General features: G+C 49.9%; 3 protein-coding genes across 3 annotated transcripts; 2 read left to right on the top strand and 1 right to left on the bottom strand.

Moving 5' to 3' along the window:
* Positions 1–3,492: 3,492 nt before the first annotated feature.
* Positions 3,493–6,775, top strand: LOC125511350 (uncharacterized). The gene is made up of 4 exons (XM_048676696.2): positions 3,493–3,950; positions 4,091–4,509; positions 4,596–5,166; positions 5,271–6,775. Exons 1-4 carry the CDS (start codon positions 3,601–3,603, stop codon positions 5,956–5,958), a joined length of 2,028 nt encoding a protein of 675 aa, XP_048532653.1. The 5' UTR covers positions 3,493–3,600; the 3' UTR covers positions 5,959–6,775.
* A 359-nt stretch (positions 6,776–7,134) lies between these two features.
* On the bottom strand, positions 7,135–12,301 carry LOC125511351 (serine/threonine-protein kinase BSK1-2). The gene is made up of 9 exons (XM_048676697.2): positions 11,767–12,301; positions 11,498–11,633; positions 10,323–10,456; positions 9,529–9,634; positions 8,876–8,961; positions 8,223–8,411; positions 7,866–8,048; positions 7,678–7,791; positions 7,135–7,579 (listed from the first exon to the last, which is right to left on the bottom strand). The coding sequence occupies exons 1-9, from the start codon at positions 12,142–12,144 to the stop codon at positions 7,331–7,333; spliced, it is 1,575 nt and encodes a 524-aa protein (XP_048532654.1). The 5' UTR covers positions 12,145–12,301; the 3' UTR covers positions 7,135–7,330.
* A 2,859-nt stretch (positions 12,302–15,160) lies between these two features.
* Positions 15,161–15,748, top strand: LOC147973686 (uncharacterized). The gene has a single exon (XM_087524759.1). It carries the CDS (start codon positions 15,161–15,163, stop codon positions 15,746–15,748), a length of 588 nt encoding a protein of 195 aa, XP_087380885.1.
* Positions 15,749–19,841: the final 4,093 nt, after the last annotated feature.

Genomic DNA, 19,841 nt, shown 5'->3' with positions numbered 1-19,841 from the left:
TGTCACCCTCGTGCGCGAGTCATCTCCGCGCATCGGGCGCCGAGTCATCACAGCACCATGCCGCCGTGACCCGCCGCCATGAATGAGTGAGATGAGGCACCGCTCCACCAAAGAATCCGTCCTCTGATCCTACATCCAGCCGCTGCTCAAAAACGATGCCCCCATGAGAGAAAACAACGCCAAAAGCACTGCCATCGTCCGATCCGGAAACTCCGGGTCTAAATTTTCACCCAGAGCAACGCAAGCAAGTCGACAGAAGCTGCAGTGGCGATGTCTTCAACAACATAACGATGCGAAAACGCCGTCATCGCCCGCCATGACTATAGCACGGTTTTCACCGGCAGCCTCGTCTCCCACTCGACGCGGGACTGGATGCGAAAATCCACAACCACCTAGGCGACCACCTCCGGTGAAGAAGTGGCTACCACCTCCACGCCCAGGGTCGGAGCCCCCGACGTCCTCATGTCGCGGGCCTAGTCCAGAGGCCGCTTGCCGCGCCGGAACAAAGGGTCCGCACGACTGCTCGAGGAACCACCACCCAAATCCGAAAAGGGATCTAGATTGGGCACCCTAGCCGCCGACGTGATCTCTTCGTCGCCGCCGCCAGCAAGACAACCCTGGTCGCCGCCGGCCTGCGCCACCACCCTTGAATCGGTCGGGGTGGGTCGCCGCCACCCAAATCCGATCGCCTGCCGAGGAAGGTTGCCGCTGCAGCCCGCAGGCTTAGCCTGCGATGCCCTCGGCGGCAGCGGCGGGAGGGTCGTTTGCTGAGGGGGGAGGAGAAGGAAGCTCGGCGGGTTGGCCCCGGTGCGGCGCGGCGACGCCGCACGAGGGAGGAGGGTAGTTGTCAAAAAATATGGCTATTCTTTTTTTCGAAATGAAGGCAAAAGGATTGCCTCATCGATTAATTAAGAAGAAGAGAATTGCCCAGTTAATTTACAAAAAAACGGACGAAAACCGATACAAACACTACAAAAGCGACTCACTCTCGCGACCACATCGACGGCCCGCCAAATGCTCCCAACACACAACGACCACAACCATCAACACTTCTACGACTCAAAATACCAAAGCCACGTGGACAACATGAGAAACACTGAGCACTACCCATCATGAAATTGCAGTTGCCTTCCCTTTAGCATCATCAACCAAAGGAACCTCCAACTCCTCACTTGACAGAGGCGAAACTTGTCCCTCACCCGAGGCCGCCGACATGTCCACCTTCGCATGCTCCACTGATAGACTCAGACATAGCTCCCTAAGCTCGGGCATGATCTGCAGCACCGGAGCCACAAGCACGGCGATGGACCCGCCCTCAGTGGAAGACACCATAGGAGGGGAGGTAGACACTGACGATGAATGGACTCCAACACGAGGGGAGAAAGAGCCATACAACTCCTCACCCATGTCTTCCGCGGAGCAAACACCGGCCGCACAAGGAGAATGTGACGTCAGAGTGGTCTGCAACAGAGCCGGTACAAGGCATGGTCTACCCAGAGCAACCTCCGCTCGCTCCAAAAAGCTCTCAACCCGCGCCACACAACCTTGCAACAGTGCGGCCTGATCAACCAGCGCGGACTGCAACATCAGCTCGGACAGGGTTGTCAAGCCAGCAGCAGCAAAGACAACAGACACCCAAGACCCACGGTGAAGCGCCTTGGAAGGGAGTGTGGATCTCACTGAACCCTCGCATGAAGCAGGAGCAACACGATGCATGGCGCCGAGGCGGGACACATGTGGCACATCAAGGCGTGGTAGTGAGCTCAGAGGACGCCAGGGGTTGCGACATTCACACGCACGATGACCATTCTCCAAACAACGAGAGCACCGCAACGGATCTCTGCAAACAGCCGCACGATGCCCATAAGCAAGGCATCTGCAACATCTACCATGGAGCCAAGCAGGAATGGGACGAGGAGGACGAGAAGCCATCATCGAGGATGGCGACGAAGTCGGATGACGCGGGTCGCGCCGCAGTAGCACCTCCTGCCAACCCTCACTTGTGTCCTTGTCATGGCCCACGCATATCCCTTCAGACTCGAGGGCCTTGGTGATAGCCGACGGTGTCTGGGGGGCAACTCCTCTTCGTCATCGTTGTCGGCAGCGGAGGCCCACAACACAGCTTGCGGTGCACTGGTCATCTCGTCGCCCATGCCAGCAACGATGCTTTTTTGCATTGACGGGCAGCGTTGGCCATTTCCTCTTCACATCCCTCGTCGTCTCCATTGGCCGAGGCCATAGGGGCCGGCAACAGGGCTCGAGCTCGCGGTGCAATGGTTAGCTCGCCGCTCGCGCCCCATGGCAACAACGGTGTTCTTTGCATTGGCGGGCAACGACAGAGCCAGTTCCTCTTCACAGCGTCCGTCCTCTCCATTCGCCGTGGCAGCAGGGGCCGGCAACAACACACTTGAGACGGCACTGACAAGAGGGACAGGGGCGGCATGAGTCCGGACAGAAGAAGATGTCGGCGCAGGATCAAGACGGGGCGTGCACGTGGCCTTCACACCCCCATCCCTCCTGAATCTGCAAGCTGGAGGCAGCGGCCGCGGACGAGGGAGAACGCCAGCAGCCCAAGTGCACGACCCAGCTCCTGATATGGCTATTCTTCACAAAGTTACAACTTCACAAATCGCATGCATGTTTGAAACCATGCAATTTTCTTTGGGTTTAGCCCAGACACCAAAGTACAGAGAAGCGGGCGAGAATCTTTTCATCTTCCATATGTTCTGCCTAGCCTAGGGCCCGGATTGGAAAAAAGTTGCGCACAGTGGACCTTGGATTTTTTGAGGTTTTGACGTGATCATTGAGGATTATGATGGCCGAACGAATCCGGAGTCAATCACTCTCTGTCTCTGTGTCTCTGTTTCATACAAGGGCATGGTCTCTGGTTTATAGATGCTCTAACAGAAATCAGTATCAGGCACTGTCAGAAACTAATGGATCAAGCAGCTCACCATGTCGATAGGATACACGCGTGCTGCTTCAAAGTTCAAACTTGAACTGCTCCGGGACGAACGGTCGATGGACAAGGTTGCCCGTGCTGGCCTTTCTTTTACAACATCTGTTGCTGGAGAACCCGTACGTGGAGACGTGGCGAGACCATTCTCCGTGCCCGGATTTGATGCTCGACGGTCAGATTTGATGCTCTGACTGTTCCGTCATATCCGTACGCCTGTATGGTTTGAAAGCCGCAGATTCCAAACTATTTTCTTCATTTTTTCTAGCTATAAGACAGTGACTTGTACGAAAGTTGGACCGAATACTACCAGCCCCACAGGATTCCTAGGCGGCCGGGCTCTGCATTTCCACACAGAAAACGCAACAGAGAGAGGAAAAACAAACAATTTCTAAAAAATTTAGCATAGAGAGGAAAAAACAAACATTGCTCTATGCACCAATCAGTGCGCCGCGTTTTGACCAGGCCCATGCATGCGGAGATTAAATACGACTGTTGCTCCGTCGCAGACAATAATGAAGAAGAAATAAATGTCGTACTAGCACGCAACAATAAAGGGAATCCATGTCCCATATTTTCCACAGGGTCCGGAACAGCGCTTTCACATCACACTCCATCCTCCCTCAGATTGCACACCTTTGCGGATGAGGCTGTTTGGGCTGCTGCCTCTCGCCGGCGCCGCCCTGCTCCTGCTCGGCATGGCCGGCGGCGTGCAGCCGACCGTCACGCGGGAGGCGTTCGACTCCATGCTGAGCGCCCGCAACGTGAGCGGGTGCGAGGGAGGCGCCTTCTACACCTACGACGCGTTCCTGGCGGCGGCGAACGCGAGCGTGTTCCCCGGCTTTGGCACCACCGGCGATGACAAGACCCGCCGGCGGGAGCTCGCCGCCTTCTTCGGGCAGACCTCCTTCGTAACCACTGGTTACTGCTACGTGAAGGCGGTGAACCGGGCCAGCGCGCCCTACTACGGCCGAGGCCCCATACAACTGACTACGTACGTGAGACATGTTCATCAATCATCACTCTGTTTTCTTTTGCTTGGCACTGGATTTTTACCCTGTTTTTGCATACAAGATGAACTATAATTCCGTGCGGTTTCATATCATAGTGCTAAAGCACAGTTCACAATCGCAGCGAGGACAACTACCGGCTGGCAGGGAGGGCGCTGGGGCTGGACCTGCTGCGCAACCCGGACCTGGTGTCCACGGACCCCGTCGTCGCCTTCAAGACGGCCATCTGGTTCTGGATGACGGCGGCGGCGCCGAGTCCGTCGTGCCACGCCGTGATGACCGGCGGCTGGACGCCCTCCGCCCAAGACCGCGACGCCGGGCTGCTCCCCGGGTACGGCATGACCACCTACATCCTCAACGGCGGGACGGAGTGCAACAGAACCTCCCAGGCGGCCCAGGACAGGGTCAACAACTACTACAAGAAGTACTGCGACATCCTCCGAGTGGGCTATGGTAACAACACCTTCTGTCAGAACGACGAGCTAGCTCAACCACCATCGTCGTCTCTGCACCCTCCTCCTCCTCCTCCAGGAACCCCAGGAGGTCAGTAGCCGTCTCTTTTACTAGTTCTTTACATGTTGCATCGAGATGCTAGTCCAATGTCATTCTCCGGTTATTATTTTTCACAGAACCTTCGCCTCCGCCTGCATCAAGGAGTGTTCTGATCGGCGTCTCTAGTTCAGTCTCCCTCTTGATCATTATCGGCTCCTTGATCTGCTTCCTTTTATGGCGGCGACGGACACGGCGGCGAAAGCAAGCTGAAATCCGTGAGGAGGCAATGGAGCATGGATCGGAAGAGGGCAACTTCTTCGACGTTGACCAGGCCATGGAAGACGACTTCGAGAAAGGGGCCGGGCCCAAGCGGTTTCGCTACAGAGACTTGGTCGTCGCCACCGGCAACTTCTGTGATGATAACAAGCTCGGACAAGGAGGCTTCGGTTCAGTGTACAGAGGGTTTCTAAATGAACTGAACCTTCAAGTTGCCATCAAGAGGGTCTCAAAGGGCTCAAAGCAGGGGAGGAAGGAGTACGCCTCTGAGGTGAGGGTCATAAGCCGGCTCCGGCACAAGAACCTCGTGCAGCTCATCGGCTGGTGCCACGAAGGCGGCAATCTGCTCCTCGTCTACGAGTTGATGCCCAATGGCAGCCTCGACCGGCATCTCTACGGCGCCAATAACGTCGTGCTCCCATGGTCCGTAAGGTACGCTTTTCATGTGAGAAGAAGCATGAGCATGAATTTTTTTTATCACACCCATTGGTTCGCCCTTAAGCTCATAATCAACGTGACATTTCTTCTATCCTCAGGCACGAGATTCTGCTCGGATTAGGCTCGGCGCTTCTCTACCTACACGAGGACTGGGACCAATGCGTCCTGCACCGGGACATCAAGCCAAGCAACATCATGCTAGACGCGTCGTTCAAGGCCAAGCTCGGCGACTTCGGGCTCGCCAAGCTCGTCCAGCACGGCCGAAGATCACTGACAACAGATTTCGCAGGCACGATGGGGTACATGGACCCGGAGTGCATGACCACCGGCAAGACCAATCCCGAGTCAGACGTCTATAGCTTCGGCGTCGTCCTCCTCGAGACTGCTTGCGGCAGGCGGCCTGTGGTGGTAACTCAGCGGGAGGAGGACGCCGTCCACCTAGCTCAGTGGGTCTGGGATCTGTATGGCAAGGGGAGGATCCTGGACGCCGCCGACGAGCGATTGGGTGGAGAGTTTGATGCGCAGGAGATGAAGCGGGTGATGATCGTTGGGCTCTGGTGCTCCCAGCTCGACTTCAAAATGAGACCGCCGATCAGGCAGGCCGTCAACGTGTTGCGGTCAGAGGCGCCGCTCCCGAGTCTCCCTGCGCTGATGCCGGTCGCATATTACATGCCGCCGGTTGCCACGCGAAGCTTTACGTCTTCGTCTGTAACGAGCGGCAGCAGCGGTGGCACTTCTACGTCATCGATGGCAGCATCAGCGCGGCCACCACTCGGTCAAGATTGATTGTAGGTAGTAGAATTTTTCTATGACAGGCTTGTGTTGTTTCGATGGAGCTTTGGAGAGGATTGTCTAGCATATCTACCTATTCAACCGAGCTAGATTCGGTGGCTTTGTTAGATTGGTGGCTTGAGCAAAAAGGAGCGGCGATGACAAATGCAGAAAAAGGGAAGATGAAGATGGCTTGCTCGATAAACCTGGCTTTACCTTCTCAGATACAGTCGGGAGAGAGCTTAAATTTGTGCTGACTGTCGCTACTCGTTTGGGTTTCATTGCAATACAATGGAGCCGGGGCTTGGATCGGATGCCCTTTTCCTCTAAAATAAAGTCGTTGTAGCGGAATCGCTTGGGACCAGTCCCCTTCTCGAAGTCGTCTTCCATGGCCCGATCGTCGTCGACCAAGTTGCCCTCGTCCAGCCCTTGCTGACGGATCTTCTCCCGCTTTCGCTGCTGCCGCCGTACAAGGAACCAAATCAAGGCGATGAGAAGGATCAAGAACAACACAGAACCGACCGAAATGCTGATCAGAAGCCCAGTCTTGGGAGGAGCCGGAGATTCTAATAAGCCCGCAAAGATAACTGACCTCCCAGAGTTTGCGCACATCACTTCATGCTCATGTCTTTATAGCAGAGGTGTACTACCATTCTCTTTGCATAGTTTGCAGATGGGCTGGGTGGACCCTCAAGACCCGTGAACTCGTCGACACGCGGCCGAGAGTGCACTGATTGGTACGGGGCCCTGATGCTCCCTCTCCGGCCGGCACTTATTTGTTTCACTGTGCTAATGGAGCCCTTTCACTCTTTTTATCCATTTTGATGACAAGCATTTTCGGACGGAGGGAGTACTGGTCTATGCAGCAGTGCATTTTTCTCCTATGGTGTCCCTTCACGAGTTCACTGTGAAGAAAAGGCCGATTAAGTTCAGTGCGAAAAAGTGAGAACCAATCAAGCCCACTGTCAAGAAAGATTGTACGGTACAGACACTCCAATCTTACAATTTACTTATGAAAATCGAGTGGAAACACTCATTTCTGGATAATGAAAAAAAAACATGGTTTTCATGGAAGCTACGGCATTAGCTTAAGCATTATGCCTGATTATAGCTTTTAAAAATGTCATATATATATATATATATATATATATATATATATATATAGACCCAAAAAATAATGCATCACAGAAATGCCAAACCAAATAGTTACAACCACACGACTCTACGGCGGCACTTCTTCCCTGCAGTTTCTCCCTAACTCAACCTCGAATATCTCACAGTTTTTTTCTTTTCCAAAGGACGGAATAGCACGCCTCAATCGACGTAAACATTTGAGCCGCAAAAGAGACCGAACCGACACATCTTTACAAGGACCACGCTCTCGACATCATCTCGAGTTCTTTTGCTTCTTCTCTTCTAGCTGCGAAGCCTCACTCAACATGTCCTTGGCGTCGCTCTGCATATCTAGCTTCGAAAGCGCGACGGCTTGCATATAGAATGCAGTTGGCCATTCGGGGTACACGCATTGCGCTTGCATCGCGTCCCGGAGGGCAGCGTCGGGCTGGTCACACATGAGGTGACACAAGCTCCTTCGGGCATACACCGTCGGCGATACCATTGTGCCCACATCAACAAACTGCAACCTCAAATGAAGTAAAGGGTCAGCTTGATTCTAACATATAATTTGTACAATTTATTTTTAAAGGCTCCTGATATAATTATCCATGTGCCCACCTGTGTATAGCATTCTATGGCTGTCTTGAAATCTTTGTCACGAAAAGCTAGATCCCCACGTTTCCTGGCGTCCAACATGTCCCTCATCTGCTGCGTCCATTCCTGGAATGATAGCTGTAATAGGAGGCGGATAAAGTGATCAGTTCCTCCGGTGACAACCCGCACTGCAGAAATGTTCTGATCCTTACCTCATTACTGCCTTCGTCGTCTCTGTAATGTGTCGATACAAGGATCTGCTGGATAGCTGTCAGGTCCATCCTAGAACAGGCCTCAGCCATGGGAGAAAGAGGGTGTTGTGGTGGTTGTGGGGCAGGAGGTGGAGGTACTTCTTCCTCATGCTTTGGTATGCCAAGCATCTCGTAGGACGGTACCTGTTTTGGTTTGAAAATGAAAATGTCAGCCATGAGAAAGGGACAAAATAGGTTATTGTGATATAATTACAGTTCAGGGGAAAATACAAATTTTGTTTGAACCATCAAGGATGAACAGAAAAGTACGTAGAATTACACATTTGAGATATAGAAGGATGAAAACACAATGGTTACCTCTAATTTTGTTTGCAAGGGCTCAAGTATGGTAACCAGCTTTTTTGTATTGGGGCGGTCCCTAGCTTCATACTGCAAACACTGGGAGGCAAGATCTACCAAAGCGGTTGCCTCTTCTGTTGAGTAGTTTCCTTCCAAATGTGAATCCATCAACATTTGGATATTGTCGCCTCGCATCATGTCAAGAGCCTGAGTGAAGCAAACATAACTATAAATTAGAAAGCATGATTTCCATTGGTATGAAGTACTGCTACCGAATAATTAAGCTACGAAGTTACACCCGGAGGCAGAATATGTATTCTCCGACAGCAAATTTCAGCGCTTGCATTTGCTGTAACAGTTTCTATGACACTACTATTACAATCACAGAATACCAGCTACGTGTTTGTTTTCTGAAGGACACAAGGTTCCCGATCTCATTACCAAAATCTTCAGATGGTTACACATAATCTAAAGGCCGAACAACAAGCAAGAACGTCAGGCTTAAAACCAACCCAATACATCTGCATTATTCATCCTTCAGTGCAACAGGTAATTGTACTAAGGGAAAAATACATGGTAGGGTCGACTACCGGTGTGCCAAGGTATTTTCAAAAATGGTTCTGTAGGATAAAGTGTAGCAAGGAAGCACAATTAATAGCAAGAAAACATACATGGGAAGGAGGTATGCGTTTTCCACTTAGAAGGTCCAGTAGTACGGTGCCAAAGCTGAATATGACACTTTCTGGAGTGACTCTTCCTGAGAAAGCAAGCAGTCACAATGAAAGATGTTAGTTTGGTGCCAAAGCTGAATGTGACAGTTTCCAGTGTGACTCTTCCAGAGAAAACAAAAGAATACCATGCACAGAATAAAAGAATAAAATAATCTATCCTTCCTTTAGAAAGATACCATATTATATTAGCTATGTGAAACTGTATTATCTGAACTTAGGTTTAGTCGCCTCCACACGTTTGTAAGTAGTCTTAATAGGAACTTTATATTTGTTCACTGACAACTCATACCAGCTGCTTATGAAAGAATGTAGTAATTCAACAAGATAAACCATTGGTCTGGAGGGACAGAAAGTATTTCTAATTCTATTCTAATTTGTCCCAGTTCAAGTCTCAAAAATGGTGGTATCATTCCATTCGTGTTGAAGCCAGATTCTGTTTCTACAGGTTAACACCTTTATTATTTCTACCAAATTTCCTGACTAAGGAATTAAATCAAGAAACAGCTGTCACAAAGCAAGTAAAGAAAACATTAAAGTGTATTCAATACATGATAGCCTAGAAAATACTCAGGTATACGAGGGTAAGAATGTACCAGTTCTCAAATATTCTGGAGGTGTGTATGCAAGGTTTGTGCTATAACTTTTCCCATCTCTGCTGTTTTTCATCAAACCAAAGCATGAAAGGCGAGGATCACCATTCTGCAGATAACCATATCAGTAATTTTGCTCACAGAGGATAACAGGTAAGAATTGTGCATACGACTGTTGAATGAAATCAACATCATCCAGAAGTGCAAGTGCTTTAGCCTTTCATGTGACCCTAATCAAAGTAACAGTTCTTTTTTCGATAATCAGGGGTCACCCCCAGGTTCCATTTTCGTTAAGGAAAGAAACCAACAACTACCACACCAGTTCAAACCCAGTGTTGCAAGAACCTTACGAATACAGATTCAGACATCAAATAACAATTTCTCCAACTGAAGTATGAATCAACGAAACATTATACAACTTGACTAAGAAAGAGAGATCATTCTTAGGGTTGAATTACCATTTTCGTGAACATTTATAATGTAAGAGTTGAATTTCCACGTTTGGTGTGTGCTTTGCTTTCTTTCAGACACAGGTAAAATAGAAACAGACCCCTCTATCTCCACCTGGCAAACATCCAAACAAGTACCAGAAAGAGCATATCGGTATTGGTCGTACAAGCTAAATGGAATCACTAAATGCACTTTCCAGTTCCCAGAGATGCACAACAAGCACTTCCAAGAGAGGCATTTTTAGAGATAAAAACATTATTCCATCCTTGGCCATATGAGACAACAATTGGCTTTTCTCCATATAATGGTTGGATAAAACGAGTAATACAGAGTATTTGGTTGCTTACCTCATCAAAAAGGACCCTATATGCATTTAGGTCATGATATAAAGGTCTACCCTCGTTGCTGCAGTAGTCCAGCGCCTCAGCTATGTGGTACGCGACTCTTAGACGCATAGCCCATTCAATAGTCTGGTTTTCCCCTGCAGAAGAGCGAAAGCAACATCATGAAAGTGAACTGAAACGCAGTTTTGTAAATTTTGCGTACATGATGAAAGCAATGAAGATCACGAAAAGAGGCAATCAGATGCATTTTTGTAGGGGTCCTAGATAGTGCAGTGCTGATGGCAATTATTGTCAGTCAAGTCAAAACTCCATCCGCCTCTGGTCAAGATGTCCATCAGCTAAAGCAGAACATAGAAAACACAGCATATGGCTAATACTAGTACTCATGGTCTATGTAGTATCAGCAGACTAATTTCAATATCACGAAATGCAGCTTTGTAAATTTTGCGTATATGCTGAATGCAATGAAGATCATGAAAAGAAGCAATCAGATGCATTTTTTGTAGGGGTTCTAGATAGTGCAGTACTGATGGAAATTATTGCCAATCAAATCAAAACTACATCCATCCGCTATGGACGTCTGGTCAAGATGTTCATCAGCTAAAACGCATCACAGGAAACACAGCATATGGCTAATGCTCCTACTTCATGGTCTAGCTAGTGTCAGCAGCCTAATTTCAGTGTCACTGAAGAACCTCCATAAGAAGAACCTCCATAAGCACATAAATAGATAGGTACTACTACCTGCATTGGTCATAACTACAGTGAATTTACTGTGACAAGGCAGTTCCACATTAAACTGCGCTGGATCCAATACAATATGCATAAGCAGACAAGTAGTAATAAATTATGTCACGCGTTTGGGGAACTTGTGCCTTAATTGGCCCCAATCGATCTGTTGGACATGCCAGCAACAAAAGAAAAGGAATGGCATATAGAGTAACAAAGAGCTGTCCAAATGATTCGTTCGGTACACCAAATGCAGTTGCTCGGAGCAGACTAATGAGGAACTACAACTGCCAGGAATTTCGCAGCATGTATTTATGGAAATGGACAAAACAAAATCTGCAGACCACCAGAAAATCAGAAACCGAGTTCTTGAAGTAAATGCTCCAAGCAATGGCTGGCTGAAGAAGGATCGATCGGCGGTGTTGGTACGGGGGGGCAAGCAAACTTACAGTGGAAGACGTGCTTGGCGAGGGTGTCGTTGGGCATGAACTCGGCGACGAGCAGGCGCTCGTCCCCGTCGCAGCAGTAGCCGATGAGGTTGGCGAGCCGGCGGTGGCGCAGCCTGCCCACCCCCCTGGCCTCCTCCTGCACGCCAAAACCAAACCCGGAGCAAAGCCGTTGTTTTTAGCTCGCGAATTCCAGTCCCGCGGCAGACGGAGGCAGACAGAGGAATGGAAACAGAGGGAGGGCCTCCGGCGGCGGGGTTGTTGGAACGTACCGCGAACTGCTTGGGGTCGGGCCAGGCCATCTTGCCGAACTTCTTGACGGCGATCGCGCGGCGGGGGCCCTGCCCCTGCCCCTGCTGCAGGCGGCCCCTGTAGACGAAGTTGGGCGCCTTGTCGCCGCTCTCGGACACGATGTTCTCCGGCGCGAACCCGCCCGTGGCCGCGCGCAGCTCCGCCAGCGAGAACTCGGCGAACCCCGCCTCGGAGGACGAGGCCGCCGCCGCCGCCGCCGGCGGAGGCGGCGCGGCCCGGTGCGCGCTCGCCGAGAAGGACGGCCGCCTGGCCATCGGCGCCGCCCCCGCGCCCGTCCCCGGCGGCTTCTCCGGGTGGGGGTGCGTCACCGCCCGCAGCGACGAGCGGCAGCAGCCCATGAGCCGTCAGCAGCAGCACCCCGCGAGTCGCCGGGAGGAGCAGGGGAGGGGGAGGAGTCGCGGCGTGGTTTGATGGCTCTGCTCCGGCTTTGCTGCTGCGCTGGCTTTATCGCTGTGCGTGTGCGCTCGTGCGGATGGATTTTCGTCCGGTTTCGCGAGACCTCGTTCACATCACTCATTGGCGGCTCTCTCCCTCTCTCTCTTTAGTCTTTACAGTGCCAGACGGCTGGCCGTGCCAGGCTTTGGACGATCATTATTGGTTTCTCATTTCTTTTGGAAGGATTCGCAACTTCTTTCCTTTTCTTTTTCTTTCCTTTTCCTTTTCCCGCAAATTCTTTTCTTTTTATGCATTAGTCAATGTGTACGTGCAATGCATGTTAATTTGAAAATATATTAAGTGCATATAGATATTAAGTAGGATATTATTTACGTGTTATTATATGTTTAACACTACATTTGGTATGAACTTAACTGCATGCTAAAGGCATGCTCTCTGATTTACGGATTCGCAGGGGGCCGAGAATAGCCTACTTTCGCTTCTAAAGTGCCTTTTTTTTCAACAACTCAATAGAACTTTTTTCTTTTTTCATATTATGTTATTTGCACTTTGGATTTTCCTCTCTCGCTCCTGGACTCCCGTTTTCATTTCGTGAGAGTCCCCGACAGAGGAAAGGGCTATAGGTGATGGCGCGTTCTGCTTCTTAGGACGTGTTGAGCGCTCGACATTGAAGCAGTCTAGATCGTTGGATTGACATGATTTGATAGCCGAGATTAATTGAATCTGCACTTTTGGTTTTGTTATGTTGGTATATATATAGATATAGATGTGTGCATGCTTTCGTGTGAGCGTGTTTCCTTCCTTGTGTTTTAGGCAGACGATACACCTGTCCCATTCGCGCTGGTCCTCGCGTCACTCGGTTTCCCTCGTGTTCTCTTGCTCCTTCCGGTCCCGGGCGCCGGGGAAGCGCACGCACGTTTCCACCCCCGCTGGGTCGGTCGAAGCCAGGCGAAAACGACCGGCGCGCATCCGGCGACCGATCCACCATGTCGCCGCGGTGTCATTGTGTCGTCATCCTTCTTTTTTTGGATGGTAATTTGAGTCGTAAAAACGTCAGGGCGGTGTTACTTCGTGCCACACGTGTGGCATTTATCATTTATAGGTAAACCAAAAGCTGTATGGTGCATTTGAACAGTCACGGAGGAGACCCCGTCATATATTTTTTGTTCACACCACAACACTATACAGTACATTACACGGGAGGCCGGACCGGACCGTCAACGCTCTTGAGGTCTCCCGCGGCATGACCAGACCCGACCTGGTCGGTCACCGCCGGTCGATGCGGAAGACGACCGTTTCCATACGGCCTTTTTCCTGGCAATTGTGTATGCCGCTGGTGGATGGCTTACCTGGCGCGCACGCGAGCGAACATCACCGGTACCACGGCCGCATTTAACAATCCATCGGTCCGTACAGTGGTGTCTCGAAAAGCGAAATTTACTACTTCAGGAAAGAAAAAACAGCTCATCGGCCGTGCGTGCTCTACCCTCCTGGAGCCACCAAATGGTTCCTTTTTTTTCTCTTTTAGACCAAAGCAAATGGTTCTTTTTTTAGTAATATAGGAAATGATTTTCTTTACAAGTATAGGAAATGGAATTAAGAGCAACTCCAAACTCCAACGAGCCGACCCAAAACTGTTCGCACGTGTCTGTTTGGGTCGAAATGGAAACAAACGTTGGCCCAACGCGGCGACACAAACGGACGTGCGTCCGCTTTTCGTTTGCCACGCGACCCATTTTCGGCCCAAATTTGGGTGGCGTTTGCGTTCGCGCGGACAAGAAATTGACGCGTGCGATGCCCGCTCTTGTCCTCCCCTGGTCCGCCACTCCGTGGCACATTGGCCATTTCATCTTCCTTCCATCGATAGTCAGCACACCCGGTCGCCCTACTCGTTGTTGCCGCCCAGTTCCGGTGCCCAGGCTAGGCATCCGCACCCACATACCTCCCCCGCAGCACGCCACCTTCCAATGTCGCCGCCACCACCGCCGCAACACCCTCATGTCGTCGTCGCCACCCCCTCGCCCCGCGCTCCCCCCCCCCAGCCCGCAGCACCCAAGCGTGACGACCTCGCTCGCCGGATATCGCGACGTTTGCCGGACACCTAGGGGCCTGCTACCTGGTCCAGGGGAGGTGCGAGGCTCTTCACCGGCCAGCTTCTTCGACGACGCTCGCAAGTTGTTCGATGGTTTGCCCACAAGGTACAAATGGACTCCGTCGATGAGTTCTTTTTCCACAATTTCATTTGCGACTTGGATGATTCTTCATCCGACAATGAGGAGCTTGTGGCTGCTATGTTCGTTGTCCATGACCACCTTAGTAGGCAGCGTCCGATGTTCAGGGGCTTTATCCCAGGGCACACTCCGACGTTGAATCGCAACCGAGAGAGTGGCCATTTCCTACTTTGGAAGGACTACTTCAAGACCCCCAACTCACTCTTCAAATACCACCTATTCCAGCGCCGTTTCCGTATGTTTAGACACAGTGGCAGAGACAGGGGTGCCAGCAGGGGCCCTGCCCCCCCCCCCCCCCGTAACATTACTCTGTCAAGCCTAATATGCATGTTAATACATGATAAATTGCTGCTAAAGTGGTGTATACTAGTGAGTTGCCCCTCCCTAACACAGATTGGCAATACTTGGCCCTCCTCGTTCTAATTTCCTGGCTCCGCCACTGTCTAGACATGTGTTCGGTTGTATCCAGGGAGGGGGCATACGATAAGTATTTCAAGTGCAAGGAGGATGCCCTTGGAAAGATTGGCTTCTACTCTTATAAGAAATGTACTGCATCTATTTGGATGCTTGCATACGGAGTCCCAGGGATCTCATTGATGAGTATGTTCCAATGTGCGAGTCCACGTGTCTAGACTCAATGTATAGGTTATGTAAGGCTGTGATAGCAGTGTTTGGCCCAGAGTACTTGAGAGAGCCAAATGGTGTAGATACAGCCCGATTGTTCGTGATGAATGCCAACAAGGGCTTTCCGGGGATGCTTGGTAGCATAGGTTTTATGCACTGGGAGTGGAAGAACTGCCCTTCTGCTTGGCAGGGGCAGTATAGGGGCCATATCAAAGCTAGAACTGTCATACTCGAGTCCGTGGCTTCAGAAGATCTCTGGATTTGGCACTCTTTCTTCGGCATGACTAGATCTCACAACGATATCAACGTGCTTCAACGCTCTTTGGTGTTTGCAAGGCTTGCAGAAGGCAACTACCCAGAGGTCGGTGTTGAGATCAATGGCCACCACTACACCAAAGGATACTACCTAGCTGACGATATCTATCCTCAGTGGACTACTCTTGTGAAGACAATCCCCAACCTTGTACGAGAGAAGAGGAAGAGATTTGTCCAAGAGCAAGAGAGTGCTAGGAAGGATGTGGAGCGTGCCTTTGGTGTTCTTCAATCTCGATGGGGCATCGTTCGATATCCTGTTAGAACTTTAAGCACCAAGAAGTTGTGGGAAATGATGGTTGTTTGTGTGATCATGCATAATATGATCGTAGAGGATAAGCATCCAGAACGTATATATGATCAAGAGTTTCAGTTTTAGTGTGAAAATGTTATGCCTGAGCATGGAGGAGCGGCAACGTTTGCACATTTCACTGGATTTCATCATCAAATACGTGATTGAGAAACTCACATTCAGCTGTAAGATGATTTGGTTGAGAATATGTGTGCTCACGTTAGCAATCAATAGATGTATTGGCTATCTTTTCTTAAAATGTATTTGAGACAAATAAATTTTTATTTGTCTTGTAAACTATAAGATATTTTATTTGCTTGTGAAACTATGAGAATTTTCTATTTTGTTTGAATTATGTGCATTAGGGCTAAAAAAATCCATATGTTTGTAGAAAAAAGCTAAAACATGTCAAAAAATGGACGCATGCCGGTCGCAAGAACGAAAATGAGTCCGTGCGTTAGACTCACATTCTAAATAGAAAAAAAAAGTTTGTTTAGGGTATATCTAGATATGCTGTAGTTATTGCACATCAAAGTGACACAATCAAGTATGAAAATAAAATAAAAAAGTAAAAAGAAATTCTCACACGAATGTCCGCGTAAGATCGATGACATAAGATGTAGATGTGCTTTAGCAAAACTGAAGAAGAAGAAGAAGAAAAAATGCACGTCCTTTTGAACGGCGCGTCGGTGTTGCTCTAAACACTGCCGATCGGCCGGAACATCCTCAGAAGCTTCCCAGCCAAGCATGGAATTTCGTTCCGGGTGCACCTGCACTGTACGACCTAGACGACGACGACACATCATCAGAGAAAGTCCAGAGGTGGCTATAATATATAATAGCAAATTCGCACTAGTGAAAAACAACGGCCAAAGCGCGTGAGTGAGATGTTGATGGAGATGGACTCATCCTCGTGCTGTATACATACATAGGCCTCCTTTGATTTGAAGGATTTTTCATAGGAAAAACCCAGGAATTTTCATTTCATAAGATTTGCTACTGTAGCGATGTTTGATTTGTAAGAACCAGTATGAAGGAATACTGTTGCAATCCAGAGAAACACTGTTGGTTTTCTGTGATTTCGCATGAAGTGAAACATTGAGTCAGACCTTTTTTTTACACAAAGACCGAGGCAAGAGGGACAAAGTTGCATACCGGTGCATGGTTTCTCTACTAAATAATGCATTCATTTGATTTCAGTTCCTGCATTTCAAACGTTCCATTTGTTTCATATTCCTATATTTTTCACTGTTTTTCAATCCTCTGTATTACAACTGCAACCCTATAGATTTTCTGTATTCTTTCTATTCCAGTGTTTTTGCAATCATGTGAATCAAAGAGGCCCATAACATAACACGAGAGCAGCAAACAAACATCCCTTTCGATCACTTTGAGATTTGCAAAACTGAATTAACACGGACGTCAAACTCATGCGGCTCGTCCCCTGTTCTCCAACTGTGCATCCACCACTCCGCCGGAAAAAGGAAAGAAAAGCACACGCACGAATAATTAGCAGCAAATCATCAAGCGCAAAAAGGTGGACGGAGCTGAATATGCTCAGGTACAAGGACAAGGACGCGTACCGAACCACACCAGCCAGCCACGGTACAGAGTTTTTCTCTCTCTTTTTTTGAGAACGTTCTCAAGTGATCCAGCCCCCGCCGGCCCGCCCTATGCGGCCGTACAATCGTACGTACATGAGACACCCCTCGAAAAAAAGACCATTAAAAAAAGGGAAAACGCTTGGAAACAGACGGATGTTTATTGGCTTTGTCAGCCGCGTCCGATCCTACGTGATCGTGTCACGCGAGCGCACGTCTGTCCCAGTGCCAAGGTATCGTGGAGTTCTTATATTTTGGATTTTGGGACAGAGGAAGTATCATTCTCACACTCACTTTCACATGCAATGCTTTTGCCAGGTAGCTATGTGATTGACAAATGCTAGATTACCATCTTCTGTATAATTAATCATGGGTGCTACTCCCTCCGTTCCTAAATACTTGTTTTTCTAATCATTTCAACAAGTGACTATATCATATGAAGCAAAATGAATGAATCTACACTTTAAAATATGTCTACATACATACATCCGTATGTACTAGTCATTTAAAATGTCTAGAAAGACAAATATTTAAAAATGGAGGGACTAGTTTCAATTGGTACTACCAAGCTGATGGAGTCAATGTTGCATGCCCCCTCCCCCCTCCTTGCCCGCCACCGCCGCCTTTGAACATGCCATTGCACCATCACCGGAGCAGCCGGGCTGCCATCTCCGCGGGCGTCGCAACATCCATCATCGAAGCGGCCATGCTCATCGTCTCAACACTGCCATGCATGACCATGAAACACATCGTTGCAGCATCGTCGACGCAGTCGGGCCTCCGTCGTAGCATTGTCACGCTTGTCGGAGCACGACGTCACGACATCGCCATGATTGTCCGAGGCACACCGTTGCGGCATCGTCGCGGCCGTCACAGCATTATCGCGATCGCCGAAGCACCTCACGTGCGTCAGGAGCATGTCATCGTGTCATCATCGTCACACATGCCTCAAAGCATCAAGGCGGTCGTCGAAGCATCGTCTCAGTCCTCAACGCACACGACGGGTGTTTGAAGCATGTCTATTGTGCCAATGCCGCAGCCTTCACAACATCATCGCGACCGTCGAAGCACCTCACAGGCGTTAGAAGCATGTCGTTGTGCCATCGTCGTTTGGCACGCATCAAAGCATCAAGGCGGTCGTCGAAGCATGCAGTCGAAACATCGTTTCAGTCCTCGAAGCACATGGCGGGTGTTCGAAGCATGTCTATCGTGCCAATGTTGCAACCTTCTCAACATCATCGAAGGATCATAGAAGGACTAGGGATGCCATTGCAGCAGCATGGAAGGACCCAAGATGTCATTGCAGCATCGTCACAGCCATCGAACCACATCAAGGGCGTTGCAAGCATGTCGTCATCCCAATGTCGCGACCGTCGCGACATCATCGTAGCAGCCGAGATGCCATCGCAGGTCGCAAAGGTCGGAGAACTTCATGGGATGTCATCGCAGGTCATGGAGGTCGAAGCATGTCGTCGCACCATCACCGCGACCATCACATCATGCCTCATAGCATTGCCATGGCCATTGAAGCAGTCGAATATCGCAGAGACCGCCATCCAGCGTCACAACACGTCCCACGACCTCAGAGTTACGCCCATAGTATTGGACCACCCTTGTATCATCGCCGCAATGAGGCGTGTCTTGACAACTTCGACGACCACAATGACAAGGTGTGCCATGGCGATGTTGACGATGCTTTGACGGACACAATGACGGGATGTGTTGCGATGACATCGATGGCCACAACAAATAGGCGTGATGTGACAATGTTGACACCACGTCAATGTTGCGACAGCGATGATGACAACGAGGTGCTCTGTGACAGTGTCGAAGGTCACCATGATGCTTCGCGACCACGATGATAAGGCGTGTCGTGGGGAGGTTGATGATGCTTTGATGGACACGACGGTAAGACATGCTGCGACGACATCGATGACCATGGCAATGCTTTGACGGCTACGACAAAGAGGCATGTTATGACGATGTCAACAACCATGACAATTCTCCGAGGAGTGATTCGATGTGGACGATGCTTCGACGACAGACGCTCGTCCGTCGTACTGCAAAGGCTTGGTGTGAGACGTCTCTCATGCTACAATGGTGGCGGACGTGCTATATATACGATGGTGCATGACGAGTAGAGAAGAGAATGTGCCGTGAAGGGAAGGGGCATGGCATGTTTACCATCCTGCTTGAGTAGGTGCAGAAGTAAGGGAGAAAGAACGAGATCATTATGGATTTATGGTGATGCACGGGCGCATCGAGCGGCTGTAGAGACGGATGATTTTTTAGCCCCTATAGCCGGATGACGCTTAGCACCCGCCAAAAAAGAGTCGTACAGGAGACATCTTTTTTTTGCGGGTAGTACAGGAGACGTCGGGATAGTCTCCTGGATAGTGCTCTTGTCATTCAACATCGTGCATCAAATGCCCGTGAAATCTTCAAAATCTCACAAGCCAAAGCAGACCCAGGGGATGTTGGCGAACGTCCGTCACGTAGGTGCCTGACTGAGCGGTCTGTCCAAAACACTCATGCCATTGTCCGCTCCAGAATTCATGCCGCTTAAAGCAGACATGATC

Source organism: Triticum urartu, chromosome 5A (assembly GCF_056163025.1).
Source record: "Triticum urartu cultivar PI428250 chromosome 5A, HENAU_Tu73, whole genome shotgun sequence".
Lineage (NCBI taxonomy): Eukaryota > Viridiplantae > Streptophyta > Magnoliopsida > Poales > Poaceae > Triticum > Triticum urartu.
Note: the sequence above shows the minus strand (reverse complement) of the source record. Positions and strands in the feature narration are given on the sequence as shown.